Below are 25,400 nucleotides of genomic sequence, written 5' to 3'. Positions count from 1 at the left end.
TATAGACTCCCCCAAACCCCCCCCCCCAACCTTAGCTCACAAGGATGGTAAGGTTGCAGACACTAATGGCACTAACGAGTCTGAGCGGGACTCGAACCCCCGATGGGAAAACACCTGGCAGAGACGTTACCGATCAGGCGACAGCAACCACTAAAGTTACATGCAAATAAGAAGAAAAAGATAAAAGAGAGTTAAAAAGCAAACAAGTACATTTCTCAATATTGGCATACAAAAACAGTTACTGGTCACAAATGCAAATTGTAATTGCACAGTTGTTCAAGACTACTGATTATGAGAATCATTTTAATAAGGCCAGTAAGTTCATCCCCTGGTTTGACAGTAGAAGTAATTAGATTCTTCTTTACTTGGTACTGTACAGTTCAACAGAATGCGGTTATACTAACACTCAGTAAGGATCAACAGCTAATGTTAAACCTAAACAAACTGATTCAGTATATTGAAAATTGCTTATTGTGGTACTTTGACTGCTTAAATAACAATGACTATTGGATAGATATGTAAGGGTAAATATTACACACACACACACACACACCACACACACACGCACATATATATATATATATATATATATATATATATATATATATATATATATATATATATATATATATATATATATATATATAATATATATATATATATATATGTGTGTGTGTGTGTGTGTGTGTGTGTGTATGTGTATGTATGTGTATGAAAAAAGTATTTACGGTTGCTCTTAAAGTTTCTACTGGGAAAATTTACTTGATAATCGCCATCACTCAATAGTATTATAATCATTGCAGGGAAACATGAAAACGAAAGAAATAGCCATGTCAGGTTAAAAAGGAAATTTTAAGGGCACCGGGGTTGGGATGTGAAATTGGACACTTACTGAGTCACTTGAAACTAGAAAAAATATGGCGTAGGCCTAGGAGAACATATGAAACTGTAGCTGGGAAAACTTGAAGAGAGGAGAGAGAGAGAGAGAGAGAGAGAGAGAGAGGAGAGAGAGAGAGAGAGAGAGAGAGAGAGAGAGAGAGAGAGAGGACACTCACGTGTTCGGTGATAAGTATATCATTACGCAGAAGGTCGAAACTCTGAAGGTCTCGATTCTCTGCAGTATAACTATTTTCAAGAGAATACCAACTCTGTCTTTAGATTTATTTTCTTGTCCAGAGAAATTTGTTAGGCTAATCACTCTCCTTTTACATATTTTAGTAAATTTAACATAGGAATTAACAAAACATTCTTATTTATTTAAACGCCTGTATCATTATCAATTAACTGTTAAATAGCAGAGTACATAAATATAGCAAAACCATGAGAATAAAAAAAAATAATTAACCTGAATATTTTTCACATAAACCCTAACCTTTTGTATGGATACCTTGGAATGGATAGAAAAAAAAATAAAATCGTTTGAAATCATCTCTAGTTTCATTTGTTATAGATCTATTCAATTTTGAAAACTTACTAAACCTCTAAACCAACTGAACATTACAATCATGAAAATCTTTTTGAATAGTCCGTACATGTTCCATGAGAAAATGGCACATGACGTCACAGAAGCAGGGATATTGATATCCTATGAGCAGGGATTTTAGTTAACGGTTACCCCAACCACAGCATTCATGTTTTGTGTTGTGACCTGTACGTTGGACTTAACCCAATTTGAATGATTTTCTTCGAAGTAACTGATGGAAACTTATCATAAAATCTTCACAGTAGTGAATACATATCGAGAATGCAGTGGGAATAAGTCTATAAATCCCATTCCTTGTTATTCTGTTTTATGGCTTATACTTAAGACCACGATTCTGATGTGTTTTTCAAAGCACTCACAGTTAAGTAAAGACCATATTCTACTTAGTTTAATACAGATGCCATATGTGAATGAGATCATGGTGAGGTGCAGATGGAGATGGTTTGGGCATGATCTTCACCCTCAAGACAAATCAGTTCACTAAACATTTAACTGGGCTGAGGCTCCACCAGGTACGAGAAGAGTTGAAAGACACAGGCCCACATGGCTTAGGACTATGAAGCGAGAAACAGATGATGAATGGAGAAGTATTGAATTAAAAGCTTAAGAGAGAGACAAGTGGCGAAATCTAACCGAGGTCCCTTGCGTCAATAGGCGTAGATGATGTTGATAAGTGTTAATTATACTGATGCCCAGTTCTAATTATATGTTGTAACGCACATGAAAGTAAATACAGAAAGACCTTCAAGTGTTAGGGGAAATACGTCAAACTAAACGAAAAGAGCATTAGCAAATATTTTGAATAGGAATTTTAAGCAGCTTATGAGATCTAAGTAATAGCTTTTTTTTTTTTTTTTAACTTGCCGAGTATAGATATGAATAGACCTACTTAAATCAGATCACATATTCACGAGTTATCGGGTTTTTGAATTTAATATGCAGATTACTTGGCGTGTTTAGGAATTCCATCGTACATATAAATAGACTGTGAATCGGGGTCGTTGGTCAGACAACTTATTAGGGCAAACAGTTTAGGCTAAGTTGTTCCAGATCGCATTTGGCCGATAATCTGTATCGGCCATGTGATATACTGTACATTACTCGGTCTAGTCCGCAGTGCAGAAATCTGTTAATACATGTAATATGGTTTTATCGATTCTATCATGGCTACCCTGTCACTTCTACTCTTACACTAGTGTGAAAGAAATAACTTACAGTGATAGTAAAGTTAATCAAAAGTAATTAAAATTACACTGAGAATAATACAGTATTTAATATACGGCTGAATTCATAGCAATTAAATAAAAAAAAAAACTTATGGTCAATAAACTGCTACAGTGATGGGATAATTCTAAGCTACAATACTTTCACATTGCCACCAGTACACTTCACGTGGTGCACTATAGCCATTATCAAAGAGTCTTTCCTCAGTCCCTTCTGTCAGTTTTATTCGCAACATATAATAACCAACTCTTTTCTCTTCCTTTCCTTCTTGCTGTCCAACCTCTTGTGACTGTTACATCATTGCGAAACTTCATAGGTTTCCTTTGGTGCGTAGGGAAAATTAATGGATTTCAAGGTCCTGGCGCTTGGCATATGACACGATTTCCTTAAATCATATTAAAATCTGGTAATCTTAAATTCTATTATCACATATAAGATATAATTTTTAACACATTTTCCTACAAAATATTTATGAATTTGTTTGTAAAATAATTGTCAATATTACTGCATGTTGATCAAAGATATTTTGAACATTTTTTTGGTCTAATATGATATATAATTATATGTTCATGAAGGCTTGATTGCATTCACATTACCTTTGACTCTAGGCTTACTTGTTCAAACTGCTTTAACATATCGAACAATAAAAAGGACATACAAAGTTTATTTGCTTCCTATTTTCTTTTCAAATTTCAATATGTCAATGTTTAAAAAAAATATAATTTATATTTAACATATATCTGCCCTGTTACCCTTCTTTCACATAAAAGTTGGTGGAGAAATGCCTATTCTTTTAAGGCATAATCTTTTTTTTTTATCTTTTATTATAAAAATACAATTACATCTTAGCAATTTACATTATATACGTAATTATTCTTTACAAAATACTGATATGAACAACATTGTTTTACATAGCTATAAATCAGCTCAATACAAATTAAATCAATTAATAAATATATATGCAATAAATTTTATTGTACAAATGTTCTTAACTTATAATCATATTAAATATTTAAGTAATTATCATAAATGTACTCTTTTGTAAACATCTTATTTTATTCTTTTTTTTAAAGTATTCCTTATTAATTTTTTTGTTTTTAACATTAAGGCATAATCCGTTAAAGATTTAGATCTAACCAAATTGATTTCGTTTTCAACCTTTCTTTAACAAATGGTTTCTGGGGATTTCTATTTATTTTTCTTACCTTTAGCCTCAGCAGTTAGAAAAAAAACTTAAATTGCATTTATTAGTTCCATCTGTATCTGCATTCAATACGGAGTTAGTGTAGTTGAAAAATGAAAGTAATTCAATATCCTAATGATTCGAAGTGAACCAAAGACAAATTATTCTCAAATGACCACTTCTTGGGCTTACATCTTTAAACAAGTCTTTCCATAACACATTAATAAAACCGAGTTATATATGAGCATTTCGAAATGCAGATAAATTTATATTTTGAAAATCTGAGCTTTCATTCATATAAAATATTAAATGAAAATGGTTTATCAAACTGAGAAATGAAAACAAAAGATTAAAGATGTACCACCTACACATTCGAGTTAATACAAAGTGTTTTTGTTGTTATTTTACGGTGACGTTGACTTTGGTCAGAACTCTGAACGTTAAGTGAAGTTTGCGAGTTTGAATCAACTTGTGCTCGTCTGGATTTACGACTAATAACCTGTGGAAAATATGACTGTTAGTTATAACTGGTCTTTATAAGAAAACTGAAGAAACGTTAAGCGATTCATAGGGAAGGCATAACACCAATCTTAACGTAGAAAAAAATGTACTATTGGAGTACAGGCCCAAGGTATGTCTAGGTTGATAAGAATTTGGAACATTGAATATCTTTTAACAGTATTACTGTATTATAAACAATCTAAAGATGCCGATCATGTCAGAAACTTTGTAGGCTCAAGCCTACCAAAAATTTGATCGCGAGGCTGTAAGTATAGGCCTACATTGAATTCTAGAGAGGTAGAGTGCAGGCGTGAGTTAGTATCCTTGTTGAGTGCATGGGTTTAGTATAGCCTATATATTTTATAATGTGCTGTACTGTGTAGAAGGGAGGGGTAATTTTTACGTGTAAAGTTGGCGGGGCCAAGAGTGACATATTTTCAAGTTTATGGCCATTTTACGCCATTTGCAACGCCACGAAACTTTTGAAATGCTCCCGAAATGTAACCTAACCTAACCAATTGCTAGTTTTTCTCCATAACTGTCACAGATATTGTAAAGTAGTAGATTGGCGTCCTTTATGACTGACATAAAGTTAGCCACTACCACATTTTAAATGTAATATATTTTCGTTTATGCCAATTGAGTCATGCCTCACATTATTCCTATTTTGGACCCATACCTAAATACTACTCACTCATATATCCTTAATGAATTCTTTAACACACTGTTCCGGTGAAATTGGTCATTAAATTCATTATTTGTGTTTTCAGTTAAATCTCATCATGAACAGTAATGTTTTTAATTAATGTAGGCTTAAATAGGATTTATCGGAACCACATATTAAACTTTATTTTCAACCATATTTTGTCGATTTAGTTTTAAATTGGACGCAATTTCAGACTTACTTGTTTATAACACCACTGTCTCTATGTACCCCAAAAAAATGCAATCCTGCAGTTCTCATCTTCTTGCACAGTAATTAGGTGGTTATTAAAATTCCGGGAAAACAATATTAGCTAGATATGTTGAGGAAGGGGGGAAGGGGTTATTAAAAGAAAATAGCTCGGTTTCCTCACCAAACGACTTGGAACTGACAAGTCAACATAGTCAACCAAAACAGAAGTTCGTGATGCCAGCGTACTTTTGATATACTGTATATTCAAAATATACTTAATTAAGAATGGATTAATTACTCAAAAGTGTCCATAAAATTATGCAATTCACAAATAGTGACACTTTTGAGTAATCACTCAATTTTTGATTAAGTATATTTTGAATATACCAGTATATCAAATGTACGCTGGCATCACGAATTCTGTTTGGTTGACTATGTTGACATGTCAGTTCCTAGTCGTATTGGTGAGGAAACCAAGCTATTTTCTTTTTATAACCCCTTCCCCCACATATATTGCTAATTATTGCTTTCCCAGAATTTAAATAACCACCTAATTACTGTGCAAGAAGATGAGAACTGTAGGATTGCATTATATTGGAGTAAATGGAGAGCATGGTGTTGTAAACAATTACCACTATATCATCATCATCCGCCTTAACTAGTTCACTGCAGGACAAATGCCTCCGACACACTCACACACATGTATATATATATTTACATACACATCGAGAGGAGAGGAGAGAGAGAGAGAGAGAGAGAGAGAGAGAGAGAGGAGGAGAGAGAGAGAGTAGAGAGAGAGAGAGAGAGAATGTATGTATTAGAAAATGGTTGTGTTCATCAAGATTTCCTTCATATATCACTCCTTAACTTTATGAGGATTTTATGGCCTGAATAGTGACGTAGCTTTCTTAATTATAAGAACCATGTGCAGGACTTCGGCATTGGTACAAATGGTGAGCGGCGCCAGTCTTGACTTTTATTTAAGCAACTTGCGCGTCGTGCTGGGTCCAACTTTATTTTAAAGAACGTTTTAGTTAAAAAGAAACTGCTGAATTTGGATTAAATTAACATTGAGGGAATGTTGACAGTTAGGGATAGAGAAAGGTAAACTGTGACGGGGATTTATTTTGTTGAAACCTAGACCGTGGTTTTAACCGTGGCGATGACGGTATTATTATTACTACTACTACTACTACTACTACTACTACTAGCTAAGCTACAACCCTAGTTGGAAGAGCAAGATGCTATAAGCCTAAAGGCTCCAACAAGGAAATATAGCCCAGTGAGGACAGGAAATAAGGAACTACTGTAAATAAACGATATAAGAAGTAATGAACAATTAAAATAAAATATTTTAAAAACAATAACATTAAAACAGATATTTCATTTATAAACTTTAAAAAGACTTATGTCAGCCTCTTCAACATAATGCATTTGCTGCAAGTTTGAGCTTTTGAAGTCCCACTGATTCAACTACCCGATTAGGAAGATCATTTGAAATTGTAGTCATCCATCCGTGTAACATCGATTGCATAATTAATCCATTGCTATAAGGACAAATATTTTCATAATATGTATTGGTAATGAAATAGTGTCAAAACTGAAATACTCCGTAATTTGTGTGTGTGTATGTATGTTGTCTGGGTAAAGCACAGCTTAGGAATTTAGTACTGTATTTTGATTTAAATCTTTATCAAATAATTAAAGGATGGAAGTACCGGTTGTATGAAAAGAAAAATAATTGCGTTTTTTTTTTTTATTTTTTTTTTTTTTTTTTTTTTTTTTTTTTTTTTTTTTTTTTTTTTGCAATACGAAAACATCCTACGAAAATGTTCAACACACAAGTTATGCGGTTGTTAGATATTTCATTCAAATATTATTATTATTATTATTATTATTATTATTGTAAGCTTCAACCCCAGTTGGAAAAGCAGGATGCAATAAGCCCAGGGGCACCAACAGGGAAAATAGCCCAGTGAGGAAAGGAAAAATTAAATATTTTAAGGACAGTAACACTAGAATAAATATCTCGTATATGAAATATAAAAACAACAAAAGAAAAGAAGAAATAAGATAGAATAGTAATGCCCCAGTGTACCCGCAAACAAGACAACTCTAACCCAAGACAGTGGAAGACCATGGTACAGAGGCTATGGCACTAACCAAGACTAGAGAACAATGGTTTGATTTTGGAGTGTCCTTCTCCTAGAGGAGCTGATTTTATACGATGGTTTAAGCTAAAAACATTTGACGTTACCCGCCAGTTGTCATTGCATTTTGTGCTCTCATAGTCATCATACTCAAGTAGATGAAGTACCGTCGGTATCCCTTCATGCTGTGCACAGCATACATCTCTGATGGTCTTTGTAGTGTATCCCAAGCTTCAATTTATGACCTTCAACTTTACTTCCTTTCACAAAATTCAAACAATTGTTCCTTTTTCAAGGCCAAATGCGTACCTAGGTACGATACATATAATTGGCTATGGTTGAGAGGATCAGGCGGTTGGTGGTATATTACAGAAAAAGAACCAGGTTAAATTGGAGTTAGGCCTATATAATTGTCGATTGGGCAATTCAACTCCGTAGTTTATCATTCAAGCTAGTTTGTGATAACAATAGAGGAGCCCTCTCCCATAATATTTTGTCTTTCGAATAAATTTGATATGCACTTGCCTTTCTCGGTTAGTGTATTGCAAGTCTCTATCATTAGCTCTTAGTTGCAACCATTCTATTCTTATTTTTCGTTGTTAATCAGAGTAATGCATAATGCAAGATATTAACTGTTTCATAAACTATATATGACAAGAACGATATAATGCATACTATCGTTGCGTTCTAAAAATCAAACTAGGGACACACGTGCAGTTTTTCATTATAATAACAGGCGACGGAGAAAAAAATATGTTTTACAAGTCAATATTTTATTCAACAAGTATTAAGTCAACTTCATATATACACTTTAAAATCTTTGGCCTAGCTCAAAGGCTTTGGGAAAATCAGGAAAGATGTGGGTGGGGTGGAGAGTGAAGGGACAGATCTCCGAAATATGTCATGGAGGTAACTTTTTATTAGCAGATAGGAAAATGTATGAGGAAGATTACAAAAGTAATTTACTACAAGTTTCTAAGGAAGACATTATATCAAATATTATTGTGAGAATAGGCCTACCTGGAAATAAACCCTATATGTTATGGCATATAAAAAATATCCTTGTAAACAAATATAAATATGAATCCTTTTATGAAATAATATTTACAGAATCAGTTGTGATTGCCAGCTCACAACAGATTTAACCACCAGATAAAGAGATCTTTATTTCTTAATTTTAAGGCCAAACCCTTTAGGATTTAAAGGACTTGCCATTCAGCCCCTTGAGTCCTTTAGAATTTAAAGTCCTCGTTGTTCAGCCAAATTATTTCTCTGCTGAATCCACTGACCAATGTGTTCGTCAAGGCTTACTACACGGGTCTTGACGTCATCGTACATTTCCTTGAAAGTTTTGTCCTGGAGAACGGTAGCTTTCTCCTGAGGAAAAATGAGTTTATCGAGAATTAATTAGTAATTAGAACATTTACTGATTAAGGTTCGATAAGTGACCACTATAATTCTACTAACAGTAAAACTTCCTACTTTATTTTTTTCATTCACAATTTTATTTAGTTTTCTAGAGGACTATTTTGTGGTAACTAACACAAAAGGTGTCTGAGAGACAATTTTGAAATTAAAAGTCCTTTAAAAAAGAAAAACATTAAAAGAACTGTTCATTTGAACTCACCTTCACCCAGTTCTTGACTGGTATCAACGACTGCATAAGTGTCTGGATAGCTTGATTTTCATTGGCCCATTCTTTTACGTCAGTCAACCTTAGGGGGAAGAAGAAAAACTTTAAATATGGCTGTATAAGCATGGTTCAAGATGTAAAATATATCGAAAAAAAGATAAATTTAAATTGTATATATATTCATGACATTTACAGCTAGAAAACATAAAATTAGGAGAGGTTTCCCATTATATATGCAATACAGAACACGCGCACCGGTGGGGTGGGGTGAGTGGTATTAGGGACGGGAAGGGGGTGGGGGAGAGTGGGGTTTGGGAAGGTGCTGCGGAGAGAGAGAGAGAGAGAGAGAGAGAGAGAGGAGAGAGAGAGAGAGAGAGAGAGAGAGAGAGAGAGAGAGAGAGAGCGCAGAAACTACATGGTCGCAACCCCTTTTATGAGTGCCTGTTGAGATAGGCTGGAATAAGGAAGCTTCTCTCATGTTAATTCCTCTAATTTTATTTATTTAATTTCATTCACTCAGCGTAGTTTAGTAGTTGGGAAGTGATTTTGTTTGTTGATCCTCTTCGCTTTTTTAGTATTTATTGTATGTAATTAAGACTATAAACGAGAATTTTAAAGCAAACATCCTTTATAATTACTAAATAATCCAAATGTTTTTCGCATTTTTCTTACGTAACGCAAGAAAATAAATAATTATTCTTATCTTAAGGATCACATATATTTCCAACATAACCCTTCGTATATATTATATATCTATCGAAAAAACCTGTGTACGAACGTTTTTCTAAACTTTTTTGGACTGGGCTATTTGTTTATTAGACTGAATTACGCGTAATATTTTAACATAAGTCCATTCATTGATGAATTTCATTGGGAAATACCATATTTCCCGATTTATCTCTAACGTCATGCTCTCTCTCTCTCTCTCTCTCTCTCTCTCTCTCTCTCTCTCTCTCTCTCTCCTCTCTCTCTCTCTCTCTCTCTCTCTCCCTCCCCCTCCGCCAGTGGTGGTTGCAGTGAAGAAAAGTCTGGCAACAACCGAGCTTATGTCTGGCTGTTTACATGCAGACGTTGCCAGAAAATTTATGGTGCAAGAGACAACAACGTTTTTAAATTATCTTAGTCGTTGTTGCCTGCCTACATACCTGCTGCTTGCTTTCTTTCTTTCTTAAACTCTCTCTCTCTCTCTCTCTCTCTCTCTCTCCTCTCTCTCTCTCTCTCTCTCTCTCTCTCTCTCTCTCTCTCTCAACTTGTGACCCCTTCAGTCAAAATATAAAAAAAACCAACTATTAATAATTCATAACGTTTGATCAGTCTAAAATTAATTCTAAAAAACGATATATTACATCTAAACGTCAATGATTTTAGTTAATTACATTTAAAAAGAAAAATGATTTAAGGCAGAGAACTTCATAGAAAACGGTCAAGTGATTGAGAGAGAAAACCTTATAAATAAGAGTAACTAAAATATATTATATAGTTGCTAACGTCCCCATTTTTACTTTCCGCTTGATATATACAGTATATATGACACTCGTTTGAATTTATTAGAAAAGAAGTCACATACAAGCAAACCATAACAAACATAGGAAAATCTTACCGTTTCTTTGACATCTACAGCAACATCTGAAGGAGTCCTCTCTGGTAGTCTCTTGAAGTAGTTTGTCATTGGCCTGAAGAAAGCTTTAATTGCAGTCCATGTCTTTGAGCCACTTGGTCTGTTTTTGGGAAGGAAACTTGTAAATTATTAAGAATTCTTTACGTAATACGAACGCATTTTAACAGCAAATATTGTAATATATTTACACGGACACATTTACAAATACTTACTGGTCGTTGTTGTTTTCGTCATATTCCACTGGTCCGGCCTTTGCGCCAACAAGGGCCACAAACAAAAGAGCAGCGCAGAGGATCCACGAGATTCTCATTTTGAATCTGAAAAGTAGAGATAACATTAATTTATTTATCATTATTCCTGTTCTATTGTTGACAATAATAAGCCGATTAGTCCTATAATAAAGAAGCTACTTAAACACGCGAGTGTCATTCCCTGTTAAGGAAATGTATAGGATTGTCGTTGCTAGGCGATAATGTAAAACTTTGAGCATCTACCACGCATTTGTTCTGGTTCAAAGAAAGTAATTTTGAACCCTTTTTTTAAACAATTAAAACTTATATTGCAGATGTAAGTAGAAAGGATGTTAGGAGGTTAATATGTTATGAGCCATATGAATTAACATCATCTTGAAATAATTGATGCTGAACTCTTTAATATTTCTTAGGCTTATACTCTTGAATACAAACGGCTAACGGTTTTGTTATGTATAGATAACGATCTAAATGATGCAATGGCTTCTTGAAGTTAGAATTCAAATTATTTAAGGTATTATGAAAAAAAAAATAAGGGGGTATCTTATTAGGCCTATTCATAATTGATATCGACAAAATTTACGTTATGTAAATCAATGATAGTAAAAAAGTCTTACTATTTAAGTAAAACTATATGTCTGTCCTCTATATATAGATTTGGCTTCTACTTAGGCTAAATTCTGTGAAAGAAAATGGCAAGGCTTACTACATTGATTTATAATTATATAACACCGAATAAAGAACAGGCAAATCTCGGCCAATGCTAGTAAGCGTTGTGTAAACATTTCCCTAACCTATTAAACTCAAAACCAAGTTAACCCAGACTTTCCCTTCACAAGCATCGCGCCTGGAAAGCTCGTACCGTTTACTGTGGTTTTCTATTTTCATTATAGCGATTTTTAGTTAGTAATTGTCCACTTTGTAATTTGTGCAGATTAAAAAACTTGCAAACATTCATATATATATATAATATATATATATATATATATATATATATATATATATATATATATATATATATATATATGTGTGTGTGTGTGTGTGTGTGTGTGTGTGTGTGTGACTCTCGACAGCAAATTTACTTTTGAGAAACATATAAGGTCTGTGTCTTCTTCAATTGCACAAAAAATTGGCTTATTGAGAAAGTCTTTTAAGATATTCGGTGATCAATCTATTCTGAAGAAGTGTTTTAATTCTTTTATTCTACTTGTTTTGAGTATTGTTCTCCTGTCTGGTCTTCAGCTGCTGATTCTCATTTTAATTTGTTGGACAGAAACTTACGGTCTATTAAATTCTTATTCCTGATCTAGATATTAATCTCTGGCACCGTCGTTCAATTAGTTCATTATGCATGTTGCATAAGATTTTTCATAACTCTGACCATCCTTAACATTCAGATCTCCCTGGACACTTCTATCCTGTTCGTAATACTAGGCAGGCAGTTAATTCTAATAGCCAGGCCTTCTCCATCATAAGACTCAATACTACGCAGTACTCTAGAAGTTTTATTCCAGCTGTTACCAAGTTTTGGAATGATCTTCCTAATCGGGTTGTTGAATCAGTAGAACTTTAAAAGTTCAAAGTTGGAGCAAATGCTTTTTTGTTGACCAGGGGGACATGAGTCTTTTTATAGTTTATATATGACATATTTGTTTTTGACGTTGTTAATAGTTTATATATGACATATCTCTTTTGATATTACTTTTTTTTTAGAATGATTTATTGTTAATTGTTCTCTTCAGTTATTTATCTCCTTATTTCCTTTCCTCACTGGGCTATTTTTCCCTATTGGAGCCCCTGGGCTTATAGCATCTTGCTTTTCCATTAGGGTTGTAGCTTGGATAGTAATAATATATATATATATATATATATATATATATATATATATATATATATATATATATATATATATATATTATGCAGACCCATCATGTCTATGGACATGAGTCATGGTTATGAAACAATCTCCAACAGATTTAGTAGATTTGAGAATAAAGCCTTCAGAAGAATATTGGGAGTTGAATGGCAGGACAGTATTAGAAATGAAACTATAAGAGAGATTACTCGAGTACCATATGTGGATGAGATCATGATGAGTAGATGGAGATGGTATGGGCATGCTCTTCGCATTCCCCGAAGAGAGATTAGTTCAACAAACGTTTAACGGGGCTCCACAAGGCATTAGAAGAATTGGAAGACCCAGGCCTACATGGCTTAAGACTATAAAACGCGAAGTAGAGGATGGTGAATGGATAAGTATTGAATTAAAAGCTCAAGACAGAGACGACTGGCGAAATCTAACCGAGGCCCTTTGCGTCAATAGGCGTAGGAGGAGATGATGATGATATATTACACACGAATATATATATATATAATATATATATATATTAATATATATATATATATATATATATATATATATATATATATATATATATATATATTGCTTATAGCATCCTGCTTTTCCAACTACGGTTGTAGCTTAGCGAATAATAATAATAATATATCGCAAGCATTACAGTGATAAGGCTTCTATTGGAAGTCCTTTTACGTATAGTACTGTATATCAGATAAGGCTTCCTATCCTCGGGTTACTTCCTGGCTTTGTTTTATACATACTTCAACATAATGGGATTTGGCATTAAAAAAACTGCAATTACATTTCAAACGGGGCTAAAATAGTTACTCTTTAAATACAGTAGATGAAATTTGTCCTTGGATTTTAGATCATGGTAACATTTCCTTTAGGTCATAAAGATTTTGTTAAACAAGGCTGGCTAAGTTTTAATTCCGATGTATATGAAAGTTGTTAGGGCACTGTCATGTATGAAGACCCTTATGTAAAACATTTATTTTTTTGAAAAAAAGCTTCTGTATATTTTTGGTTTTTATTTCATACTGTGAGACAATAGGATCTTTCATAATAGTTCTTGTTTTCAGCACTTAGCGTATGAAATATCTATAACCTAAGGCCTATAACACGGAAAATAGCATAGTGAACAAATGAAATAAATTGAATATAAGCAATGGCTAAAAATGTGAAATATATTAAGATCAATAACAACATAAAATTAGACCTGTCGTATACAACTATGAAGTGTCTAATGTCAACCTGCTCACCATGAAAACATTAGCTGTAAGTTTGAACTTCTGTATTATCAACAAAACAAACTAAAATGCGTCAGTAAAAACACCAGTGCTTAGAACACGCATTTCTGCTTTCAAACCATTTCCAATTATTAAAAGTTCGTGTGATAACAGATATTAAGTATGAATCCGAACTACGCCACCGAAGTCACATATTTTTATGGTGGACTAAATGTCATTAATCTACCCTTGAAAATTACAGATAAACACTGATTGTATAATCAGATTAATGTAATTTCTCCCTTGCTAATCATATGATTAAATCAATCCATTCAGGAATGCATGAAAAAATTGTCACTCGTTATTCTTGACTGGTGATGGCTCTGGAAAGGGAGAGACCTGTTTTTTATTTCCTTCACCTTACAGGCAGACTTGAGTGGTAGGAGTGGGTCCTATTTTAGGAACAGTTATTTTTAAAGGATGCTACGTCCTGATGTGGGGGCGAGACTGTGTTGCCCTACACCAATAAACCTGCATTGGTCTAACCTGAAGGGACATATTCCCATCCTGTGTAAAACATCGTAGGTCTAAAAATTACGAACTTTACACATTGTAATTTGATTTAAACACGATTTTAAATACATATTTATTTTTGTTAAACTTCCTTCTGCTTTTCAGTATTTGATTTATGAGTTTGTAAAAGATGTCGAGGTTTATACCAGGTTGTCACTGCATGTCTTGTGAATTTCGGCCTAAAATCTGGCCTGTATTAAGTAGTTCAGGGGAATATTACGATCAACATGATTTTGATACTTTAATTTGCTTAGCCAGATGATTTTATGCCTACTGTCACTGAAAATTAAGCTACGCGATATTAATGTGAAGGCTAAAAGATAAAATTTAGGTAGACCTATGCTGTAAAGATTGTTTATATTACTTTTATAGGACTAGCTATCTAGAAAATAAAACATGATGACTACGAACATACAATTTTGGATATTTTGCGCATATTACGACGTTTAAATAATGGAAATATGAAAATGCAAATAATGACATTCGTTTCAGTCCTTAGTTATGGGTTAAGCAACGGTTAACTTTTATATCTCTTCTTACCTTAGTAAGTTAGGTCTCCTAAAACAGGATGGCTCACAGCTTTCGAAGTAGTGGTCTTTTCGAGATATCACTGTTCACTGTGATGGAGTTTTCTCTTACGCTGTTTATATACACTAAGGTCTCGTTTAGTCTCTGAGTCAGCGTACACGCGCTGGGAAAAGTTTGCGGGTTGTTAATTTTGCGAATGGATTTTATTTTCGTTGAACTACAGGTGAACTGTGTTTTTAATGTTTACAATTTCATGCAAAAGCTTATCGTAACATTGACATATTAGTTCAATATTTCTGTCTTGAGAAATATATACCGATTTTGTTGTTGCCAAAATCTCAAACTTCCGAGAACAAACGATGACGTGGATGTGACGTCATGCTTATTCTGGCCGTTCATTGGCTAGCGTGGTTATTGCCGGATGCATAGTACGTGTCTTAGAGGCACGTTGGGTATTAGTCATTGAATATTTTTTTTTAAAGAGACGTCACTTTAGTTGAAAAAAAATTATAACAATACTAGTAATAATCACCATTACTGATCCTGTTGCCGAATAGCAGAGGTAGTGAAATTGCTTCATCTAAAAGAGTGGAAGAGAAAAGATTTTTATTCAATGCAATCATCTTGGCTGGTGTAGGGTTGGGCATTTCATTCATATACAGTAGTGGCATTCCATTCACTCATTATATAAAGTGATCTCTTTCTCTCTCCTCTTTACGAGTTGTTTTATGAAATATACAGTACATATGACAAAAGTTTGAGCCCCAAATAGATTATTATTGCTCTTGTTGTTGTTGTTGTTGTTGTTGTTGTTGTTGTTGTTGTGCCTGGTTAAAAAAACAGAATGAGCAAACAAACTGGCAAATATGTGAATTATATTTTTTTTCATAATATCAGGGTATTTTCCTTGTGGTTTGTGTATTTTAGTGACTGAAAGCTTTTCTATAAGATTAAATATGTTTAGTCTCCTTGGAATAGTGTTTAGTTTTCTATTAACTTGAACCAAGCCACAAATTATTATTATTATTATTATTATTATTATTATTATTATTATTATTATTATTATTATTATTATTATTATTATTACTAGCCAAACTACAACCCTAGATGGAAAAGCAAGATGCTATAAGCTCCAGGGTTCCAACAGGGAAAAATAGCCCAGTGAGGAAAGAAAATAAGGAAATAAATAAATGATGTGAACAAATTAACAATAACTCATTCTAAAAACAGTAACAACGTCAAAACAGATATGTCCTATATAAACTATTAATGTCAAAACAGGTATGTCATATATAAACTATAAAAAGACTTATGTCAGCCTGTCAACATAAAAACATTATTATCTCTTCTACGCATTTTACAGCTGTTTTGTGTAAAAATGAAAATTATGAATTTTATATAAGTTTAGTGACTTGAACTCGTCATTCAAAGTCCCTAAAATGTATATAAGATACACTTCCAAGAGAGATTAGTTCACCAAACTTTCAACTGGGCTATACAAGGCATTAGAAGAGTTGGAAGATCCAGGCCTACATGGCTGAGGACAATATGAAGTGCGAAGTAGGAGAGGATGAATGGAGAAGTATTGATTTAAAAGCTCAAGTTAGAGACGACTGGTGAAATCTAACTGAGGCCCTTTGGGTTAATAGACGTAGAAGATGATGATGATATACATTTCATAAGGAATGAGTTTAGATATATACGTAGTTACGAACATACGAATGTAAAGTTTGATTACTATAAACATTTCCCAGACTCAAGCTACTGGTGCTTAGTGATACTTATCGCCATTAGCATATTTAAGCCTCATAAAGTACCTATAATTAAGAATATTATTGATTTTTGATTTGATCCACTTAGCAAAATGAAGTAATGTAGTATTGAAATACTTGAGTAAACCTTTTGCTTCTGTGTGTTTTTTTTTTCACTCAATTTTTCATAGCAATGTGTATTTTAGCAAGAGCGTGCGCACGTCTTTTTCAGTCTCTTATAGAGTTTATATTTATGTGTATTTATATATTTGTGTATATCAATATATTTATGTATACGTTACACATATTGAGTATATATATATATATATATATATATATATATATATATATATATATATATATTATATATATATATATATATATATATATAATGTGTACGAAAAAAAAATCAAACTATCACCCCAAATCAACATTGTAATCTCTCAAATTACAATACACCTATGAAATTTCATCGATGTGCTATCTAAGAAGAGGGCTAATATACTGTAAAGTATATATAATATGTATTTGTAGATGCCTATCAGATTATATTCTACACCAAAGGATAGACTCAAGAGCTTTTTGGATGTCGTCTTAATTATTTTCTTTCTTTTTCTGTTGTTTGTCTCTGTCTTTAGATGGGACATTCCTGGCTTTGACTAGGACATTCCTCCAATTACTCGGGATTTTTTCGTTTGATATTATTATTATAATTATTGTTGTTGTTGTTGTTGTTGTTGTTGTTGTTGTTGTTATTATTATTATTATTATTAATATCATCATCATCGTTATTATTATTATTATTATTATTATTATTATTATTAATTGCTAAGCTAAAACCCTAGTTGGAAAAGCCGGATGCTATAAGCCCAAGGGCTACAACAAGGAAAATAACCCAGTGAGGAAAGGAAACAAGAAAAAATTAAATATTTTAAGAACAGTAAGAACATTAAAATGAATATTTCTTATATAAACTATACAAATTTTAACAACACAAGAGGAAAAGAAATTAGACAGAATAGAGTGCAGTTTAATGAAAAGCTTTGCAGTTTATCAGTGTTGGAGAGGTTATTCTGACTTTATTTTTCTCCTTTGTTGAAAGGTCTCATGTTTAATACTCAGGGGAAAACAGCGACAGTATTTGTGTGGTGTCAAACGCGCTGTAGACACATCATTGTCGCCCTTGGGTCTTGTTTTCAAGTTCTTTGTCAAACCGTCCGCAGGGGACTTATAGACTTTGAGCTTTTATATATATATATATATATATATATATATATATATATATATATATATATATATATATATAGACTTTGAGCTTATAAATATATATATATATATATATATATATGTACAGTATATATATATATATATATATATGTGTATATATATATATATATAATATATATATATATATATATATATATATATATATATATATATATATATATATATATATAAAAGAAACAATTTTACTATCATACTGAGGGATACGCTACTAGAAAATGCTATAAATTGACTGAGCTTCACTAAAGAGAAATATAAGATAACTTTGAGATAAGATATGAAATATATTTACAGTATCCCGATAATTAATACTTCTAACTCACTATGACTGATTTCACATGTTCAAACAAATGGTCATAATCTATGGCCGAGATGTTTTGAAAATAGAATGACTCCTTTGTCTTTGACACAAAAACATCCTGAGATGATATCTGGTGCCATCCGGCTTGCAAGTTAACAATGATGTCTTGAGTTATGTAGTTATGTATGATTTCGTGAGTCATTTGTGGGTTTTCCACTTAGATGAAGAAAGACTTCAGGAGAGAAGAATTTTGATGAGTAAGGATAGTAGTGTAAGTGGTGGTAGCAGGATTTCTGAATGAGTAAATTTCAGGAACGAGAATAAAGCTAATTGAAAATAAAACTTAGCATTATTCAAATGAGAAAATAAGAAAATCATTAAAAGAAAAGGCAGAAACTAAAAGAGACCCTATGACCTGTATCTCCGAAGTGAATTTTCATTGTAGTATCATATTTTAATTATACTGGTGATTTTTTTTTTATTGCTTCGAATGCAATTTATTAATTTATTTAGCTGATAAGGAAGATGGGTAAAAGAAGAATGAGGGCAGATAGCAGCTAGCATTAAACCATGGTAGGGAATAGTTTTAAAAGTTAAGTATTAGTAAGAGTAATGTAAAGTGTAGTTTAGCTACATTTTTTTATTAATAAAACGAGGAACAGCACAGTATTTCGCAGTAATCTCCTAACCTGCAAAAAATGATAACGAACAGTTTCAGGGTCTGCCAGTGATGTCCATCTGGTGTCATGGAGGAATGCATCGAGTTTATTATTTTTTCCTACATGACCACAGTGAAGGAAATCATTAAACTTAATTGAAAACAGACGCCAAGTACTTGTCGGTACATTATACGGTATCAGTTGGTTGAATATAAAAAAAAATCTTTTGCATGTATTAATAAAAATGTACTCGTCTTTGGCACACCGTCACGATGTCACCTTGAATTAACATGCTCTCCAATTGGATTATTATAGATGACTTAAGTGTCGCCTGCAAAGTAGAACTTAGTTTCATGTACCTCCTAACGGTTAGTTAAATGGTAATCCTCTTGCATATCCTGAATGTTAGTTATTCACGTTTCTCGAAATCAATCATTTCATTCATATGAAACAGGTTCCATCCTGTTCGTAATACTAGGCATGCAGTTAATTCTAAGAGCCAGGCTTTCTTCACCATGAGGCTCAATACTACACAGTATTCTAAAAGTTTTATTCCAGCTGTGATCAAGTTGTGGAATGGTCATTCTAATAGGGTAGTTGAGTCAGTAGAACTTCAAAAGTTCAAAGTTACAGCAAATGTTTTTATGTTGAACAGGCTGACATAAGTCTTTTTATTGTTTATATATGACATATATGTTTTGACGTTACTGTTTTTAAAATATTTTATTGTTAATTTTTCTCATATTTATTTATTTAATTATTTCCGTTTCACCTGGGCTATTTTTCCCTGTTGTAGCCATTTGGGTGATAGTATCTTGCCTTTTTCAACTAGGGTTTTAGCTTGACTAGTCATAATAATAATGATAAAAACGGGACATTTCAGTTATTGGAATTCTGAAAGTTATCCTTTCGAGAATTCCGTGGTAGGATGCTTCGAGGACTATTTTTTTAGGCTGGTATAGTAACATTGATTTTAGGACCTTTCTGTTATAGTACATACACTGTAATTTACACGAACATTAAATTTTTTGGTCATGAGGATTAGGTGCTTATGGAGAATGGCTACCATTCAGTAATCGACGTACCATGACCAATAAGAGGTCATGCATTTGAGTATTCATGAAACATTGTAAATATATAATCTCTCTCTCTCTCTCTCTCTCTCTCTCTCTCTCTCTCTCTCTCTCTCTCTCTCTCTCTCTCCTCTCTCTCTCTCTCTCTCTCTCTACCAAATAATAGGAGCACATCTTGTTCGGAGTGATGCTGTCTTCAGTTTTTGGATGCCACAATTATATTGTCTATTCATTATATATATATATATATATATATATATATATATATATATATATATATATATATATATATATATATATATATATATATTATCACGATAAAAAAATCCCACTTGAAGGGTAAGGGGAGGGAGCGCCAGAAGAGTTCTGTCTCCTGGTGTATCAGTAAGTAATTTCCTTATGGCAACAGCAAATGCTGGTACTCATGTATAGACGAATTACCTGTAGACGATAATTTGGGAATTAGCAACTGGAGTTCCCAAACCACTTGGGCATAGCTATAAAGGGTGGTGAGTCTGTTTATGTGGATATTGTCAAACCTAAACAAATTTAAGTCTATATTAGGGTCCATGAAGTGGAAGTCTCCGACTTACTCTATGTGCGTGTTATGTGTAGGCCTGCGTTTCTCTTTATATTGTGTTTTGCGTTTTTATTTGTACATAAGATTTGTACTCTCTCTCTCTCTCTCTCTCTCTCTCTCTCTCTCTCTCTCTCTCTCTCTCTCTCTCTCTCTCTCTCTCTCAATATTTGGGACGGATGTGTTTTCCTTTATGAAAGTTTTTTATTATTTGTTTAACCGTTATATTTGTTTCTTTTCACGAGCTTATCCGTAACAGTTGGTCACTCCTATCATTCTCCCGTATGTGCCTCGGTTTGTTTTCCCCTTACGCTTGTTCAATACGTCTATCACGGCATCTGTCCAACCTTTATTATTATTGTTTCAGATAGATGTCTAGAAACCACAAACTTGATTTTCAAAGTCTACATAATAAAATGTTTCTATTTAACAAAAGGAAGAAACATACGACGCACACACGAGGAAAACAGGAATATTAATGTGTGACGGTAACTGGTAGATTATATTTTTATTTAGCTACTATGAAAAAAAAAAAAAAAACAGTGATAAAAAGGGCGGTTGAATAAATCTAAAAAATGAAAGAAATTTAAGGGAGTAAAGACATTTTAATTTGCCCTCAAGAATTGAAACTCAAATCCAAGACTAGAAAGCAGCCGAAGATTCGAGGCATCTAGTTAGCATTTTGAAGAAAGTTACGTACCGTAATGTGACATAATGTAGGTACTCTAAGTTAGTTAAAGTAATTCACGATTGAAAGGTAATGGTGTCCTGGGAGGGGGAGTTGGTTAGTGCCGTCAATAAACCTCCCTCTGTGTGCTGTAGGCATTACTGAAAGGTAGCGTTCCTGAAGCACCACCTGCATTTTAGTCCATTTCTTTTAGCGAGGCAGATTTGCACAGACTCGCAACGGTGCCCCTATTAGCTCGGAAAAGTTTCCTGATCGCTGATTGGTTAGAATTATCTTGTCCAAACAATCAGCGATCAGGAAACTTTTCCGAGCTAAAAGGGCACCGCTGCAAGTCGATGCAGATATGCCTCGCTAAAAGAAATTGACTACAGTTGCAATCTTTCTACATTGCCTCCGTTTCCGCTTTTCTGTCCAACCCCTTCCAATTTTACTTCATAGCATAACTTCTGAGTTTTCTTCCAGTTGCACTTGGGCACCGAATGGCTTTACAGGCCCCAACACCGGGAAATACATCCCAATTTCATAGATTTAATCAAGGGTAGTGATGTGGAGAACTTCAGCTTTACACATTCCAGAGGGTCATTTTTTGCCGAAGTATATATGGGTCTTATCCTGTCTTGATTTGAGTTCATGGTCTTATATCCTAAGGGTTCGTTTTCATCTCCATTGACCTTCATGCTAGAGGTATATCGTAAGCTTTCGCTACTCTAAGCATCCTGGTTGCTAATGCGTACCTGTGCTTGCTCCACTGAGTAATGAGTTCACGCTTTCCATAGATATTGCTTTTGGATTTGCAACTTGTAAGTGGATGGGCTGATTGCTTTTGCCTTATTTTTGACAAATGGTAATTGTAAGGCTACAACTTGATGGAAAGTATATCCATAATGCGAGTTGTTTACCTAATTATCGGTTTCTCAAATCTTTTTATATTTTTTCCCAAGCTCCAACAATGTTGGGAGCTCTGTTTGTTGAGGGGTACATCTCTTATAAAGGATCAGAAGTAAATATGCAGTCTAATAATAGTTATATGTACAAAACTAGTTCACATACAGAAAGAAAACATGCATAACATACATACATACGTACACACACACTCATATATATATATATATATATATATATATATATATATATATATATATATATATATATATATATATAGTGTGTGTGCATACGATATTAAATATCACGTAAACTAACAAGTCATGAGCCATAAAATTTGCACCAATCAAAGAAACGAAAGACGAAAAAAATTAAATGATTGTAGCGAGAAATTTTGTCTTTCAGACATGTGCCTCGCAATGATTTCTGTACATCGTATCTACAGAATTTAGAACAGGAGTTGTCTTTAGGGTCTGCTTCCCTGACGAACTCGGGTGTGTCTGATTTAAGGATATATGTTAGTAAAGGATCAATAGAAAACAAACCATAGCTGATAATCAGATGCCACCCAATTTAATTGATAATTAATATTTTTTCAGTAACATTTATCCTGGTAAAGTGATAAACTTGAAATAGCGTATCGGTCTTTGATCAGATGATTTAAGTTGATAACATACGTTGACCACCATCTCGTAAATGTTATATAAAGGTCATCTATATTTTGGTACTAAATGTAAGGGTATTGTTTGAATATAACCATTTATGGTAAATATTTGTATCTATGAAAGTCCTACGCCGTTATGAAAAATATTTATTATAAATAGCCACGTGTTATAAAGTCATTTATGAGGTATCATTTCGAGTCTTAGTACAGATTCCTGAATTCGACGGGAATGTGTACATTTGGCTCGGAATGAACTTGTGTCTCTCTTGATGGCTCTTTTGTAGGAATTGTTTCGACTCAGAAGCCCTGTTCCAGCCATAAGCCTTTATTATGGAAAATTTATATATATATATATATATATATATATATATATATATATATATATATATATATATATGTGTGTGTGTGTGTGTGTGTGTGTATGTGTGTGTGTGTGTTTGTGTGTGTTTGCGTGTGTGCACGCGCTTGAGTGAATGTTTGTATGTACCACTAGTTTTTATACCCTTATATATATTTGAAGAACTTTGGGTTTGCCAATTCAGCAGCATCAGTGTTCACTTGCAAGTACACCCAGTCACAGGATAATTTTATATACGCATATCAATACGCATTTTATTCATGGGCCCATATTTGTAGTACATAATCAGAAGAAATAAAACGCAAAAAAAATGCATTGTAGAAATGTATTATTGAACGTAAAGCAAAACTCCATTGTCCAAAGCAAATAAAGCCGGTGGCATCACCCCCATCCGTTGGTCAATGATAATTGCACACGCACGCACTCACTCACACACACATTGCCCTCACCATCCGGGATGACTCACGTGTTCTCTGACTGTATCCCGGGCTGCTGCTGTAATCCAAGGTCTATTGAGGGCTTTGCTGCATCCACTGTAATGCCCTCGAGCTGTAAGCCTGTAATGTCGCTGATTAGGATGAGAGGTTAATTTTCTTTCTCACGATGACAGCGCTGATTCGTGTTTGTGGTTAGGGAGTAGGTGCCTTTGTCAAATTGGGATAGGTATAATGCCGTGAGATGTTGGTGTTATATATATATATATATATATATATATATATATATATATATATATATATATATATATATATATATATATATATATAAACAGACACACACACACACACACACACACATATATATATATATATATATATATATATATATATATATATATATATATATATATATATATATATATATATAAACAGACACACACACACACATATATATATAATATATATATATATTATATATATATGTGTGTGTGTGTGTGTGTGTGTGTGTGTGTGTGGGTTAAAAGACAACTGAAAATTATTTCTAATATACCAGGTACACTATCATGTGAATCACTACACATAGTAATCTCTTTACGTCTTTACCAAAAATGTTAATAAGAAAAGGGGAATAATTGCTTTTTGTTCTTCACTTGAAACAACGGTAAGTTTACATAGATACTGTAATAAGATTGTGGCTAGACCACACTTTACGTTATTCTTACTAATATTTAACTTTTTAAACTATTGCTTAGCATGGCTAGCTAGCTAGGTGCCACCAGTCGTCTTTCATCCATCTTTCCTATCAGCTGAAAAAAAAGACTGCCTGGGTTTTGGGAAAAACAACGTCAGACGTGAACCATAAACCGTTTTTCCTTATTCTCATTTCATAAGTACTTACGGTATTACCCAAGATCCAGCAGAGTACTTATTCCTTATCTCTCCTCTAACTCATTTAATCCTAAATCGCGAAGAGTTCTGTCATTCAAAACAAGCTCTCGATTAGGCGGAAGTGACACAAGAGAAAGTAAAGCAGATGGGATTGACCTGAGGTCAAGTTCAGAGATGACTTGCATGATACTGCCTGTGGATAATCATCTACATTTGGCCGTCCTGTGACCCTACTTTTCTGAACATGAACGAGCTCTCCCCTCGTTACTATCATATACTTCTTGTTATGTCCACTTTTTAATTCTTTTGTATGTTGTGCTTTAACATGAGGGCCTCCTGCCAAAATTAACTGACTATCGCTTTCCGAAATGTTTGATAATTCGTTGGTCTTTGTACCCAAAGGAAGTAAGATTTTGAGTGGCCCATTGCTGAACTTAACCTTATTTCTCTCATGTTAATTAAATGTTTAAAAGGTTGCCAGGTGTTCCACCCCGGGAATTCGTCCTTCTTGTGGATAATCTTAATTTTGAAAGCAATGCCTCATCTGATGGAAGCTTACACCCAACGTCTAAAGCTTACACCCTCCCTCCACATTCTGTTTATCTTTTTAAGGTTACTTGACCGTTGAGAACATTTACTCTTATATCTGGGGTCATCACTGTTACCAGACCCTCCAGGTATGATTAACGGGCACTTCAGATTGCCTGATACT

General features: G+C 33.5%; 2 protein-coding genes across 2 annotated transcripts in view; both read right to left on the bottom strand.

Moving 5' to 3' along the window:
• Positions 1-25,400, bottom strand: part of LOC137632287 (uncharacterized) — a 105,122-nt gene that overhangs the window by 9,321 nt on the left and 70,401 nt on the right. The window lies entirely within an intron of this gene.
• On the bottom strand, positions 8,193-15,281 carry LOC137632286 (uncharacterized). The gene is made up of 5 exons (XM_068364187.1): positions 15,139-15,281; positions 10,900-11,004; positions 10,669-10,787; positions 9,064-9,149; positions 8,193-8,813 (listed from the first exon to the last, which is right to left on the bottom strand). The coding sequence occupies exons 2-5, from the start codon at positions 10,995-10,997 to the stop codon at positions 8,676-8,678; spliced, it is 441 nt and encodes a 146-aa protein (XP_068220288.1). The 5' UTR covers positions 10,998-11,004; positions 15,139-15,281; the 3' UTR covers positions 8,193-8,675.

This window comes from Palaemon carinicauda, chromosome 41 (assembly GCF_036898095.1).
Source record: "Palaemon carinicauda isolate YSFRI2023 chromosome 41, ASM3689809v2, whole genome shotgun sequence".
In the NCBI taxonomy this organism is placed as follows: domain Eukaryota; kingdom Metazoa; phylum Arthropoda; class Malacostraca; order Decapoda; family Palaemonidae; genus Palaemon; species Palaemon carinicauda.
Note: the sequence above shows the minus strand (reverse complement) of the source record. Positions and strands in the feature narration are given on the sequence as shown.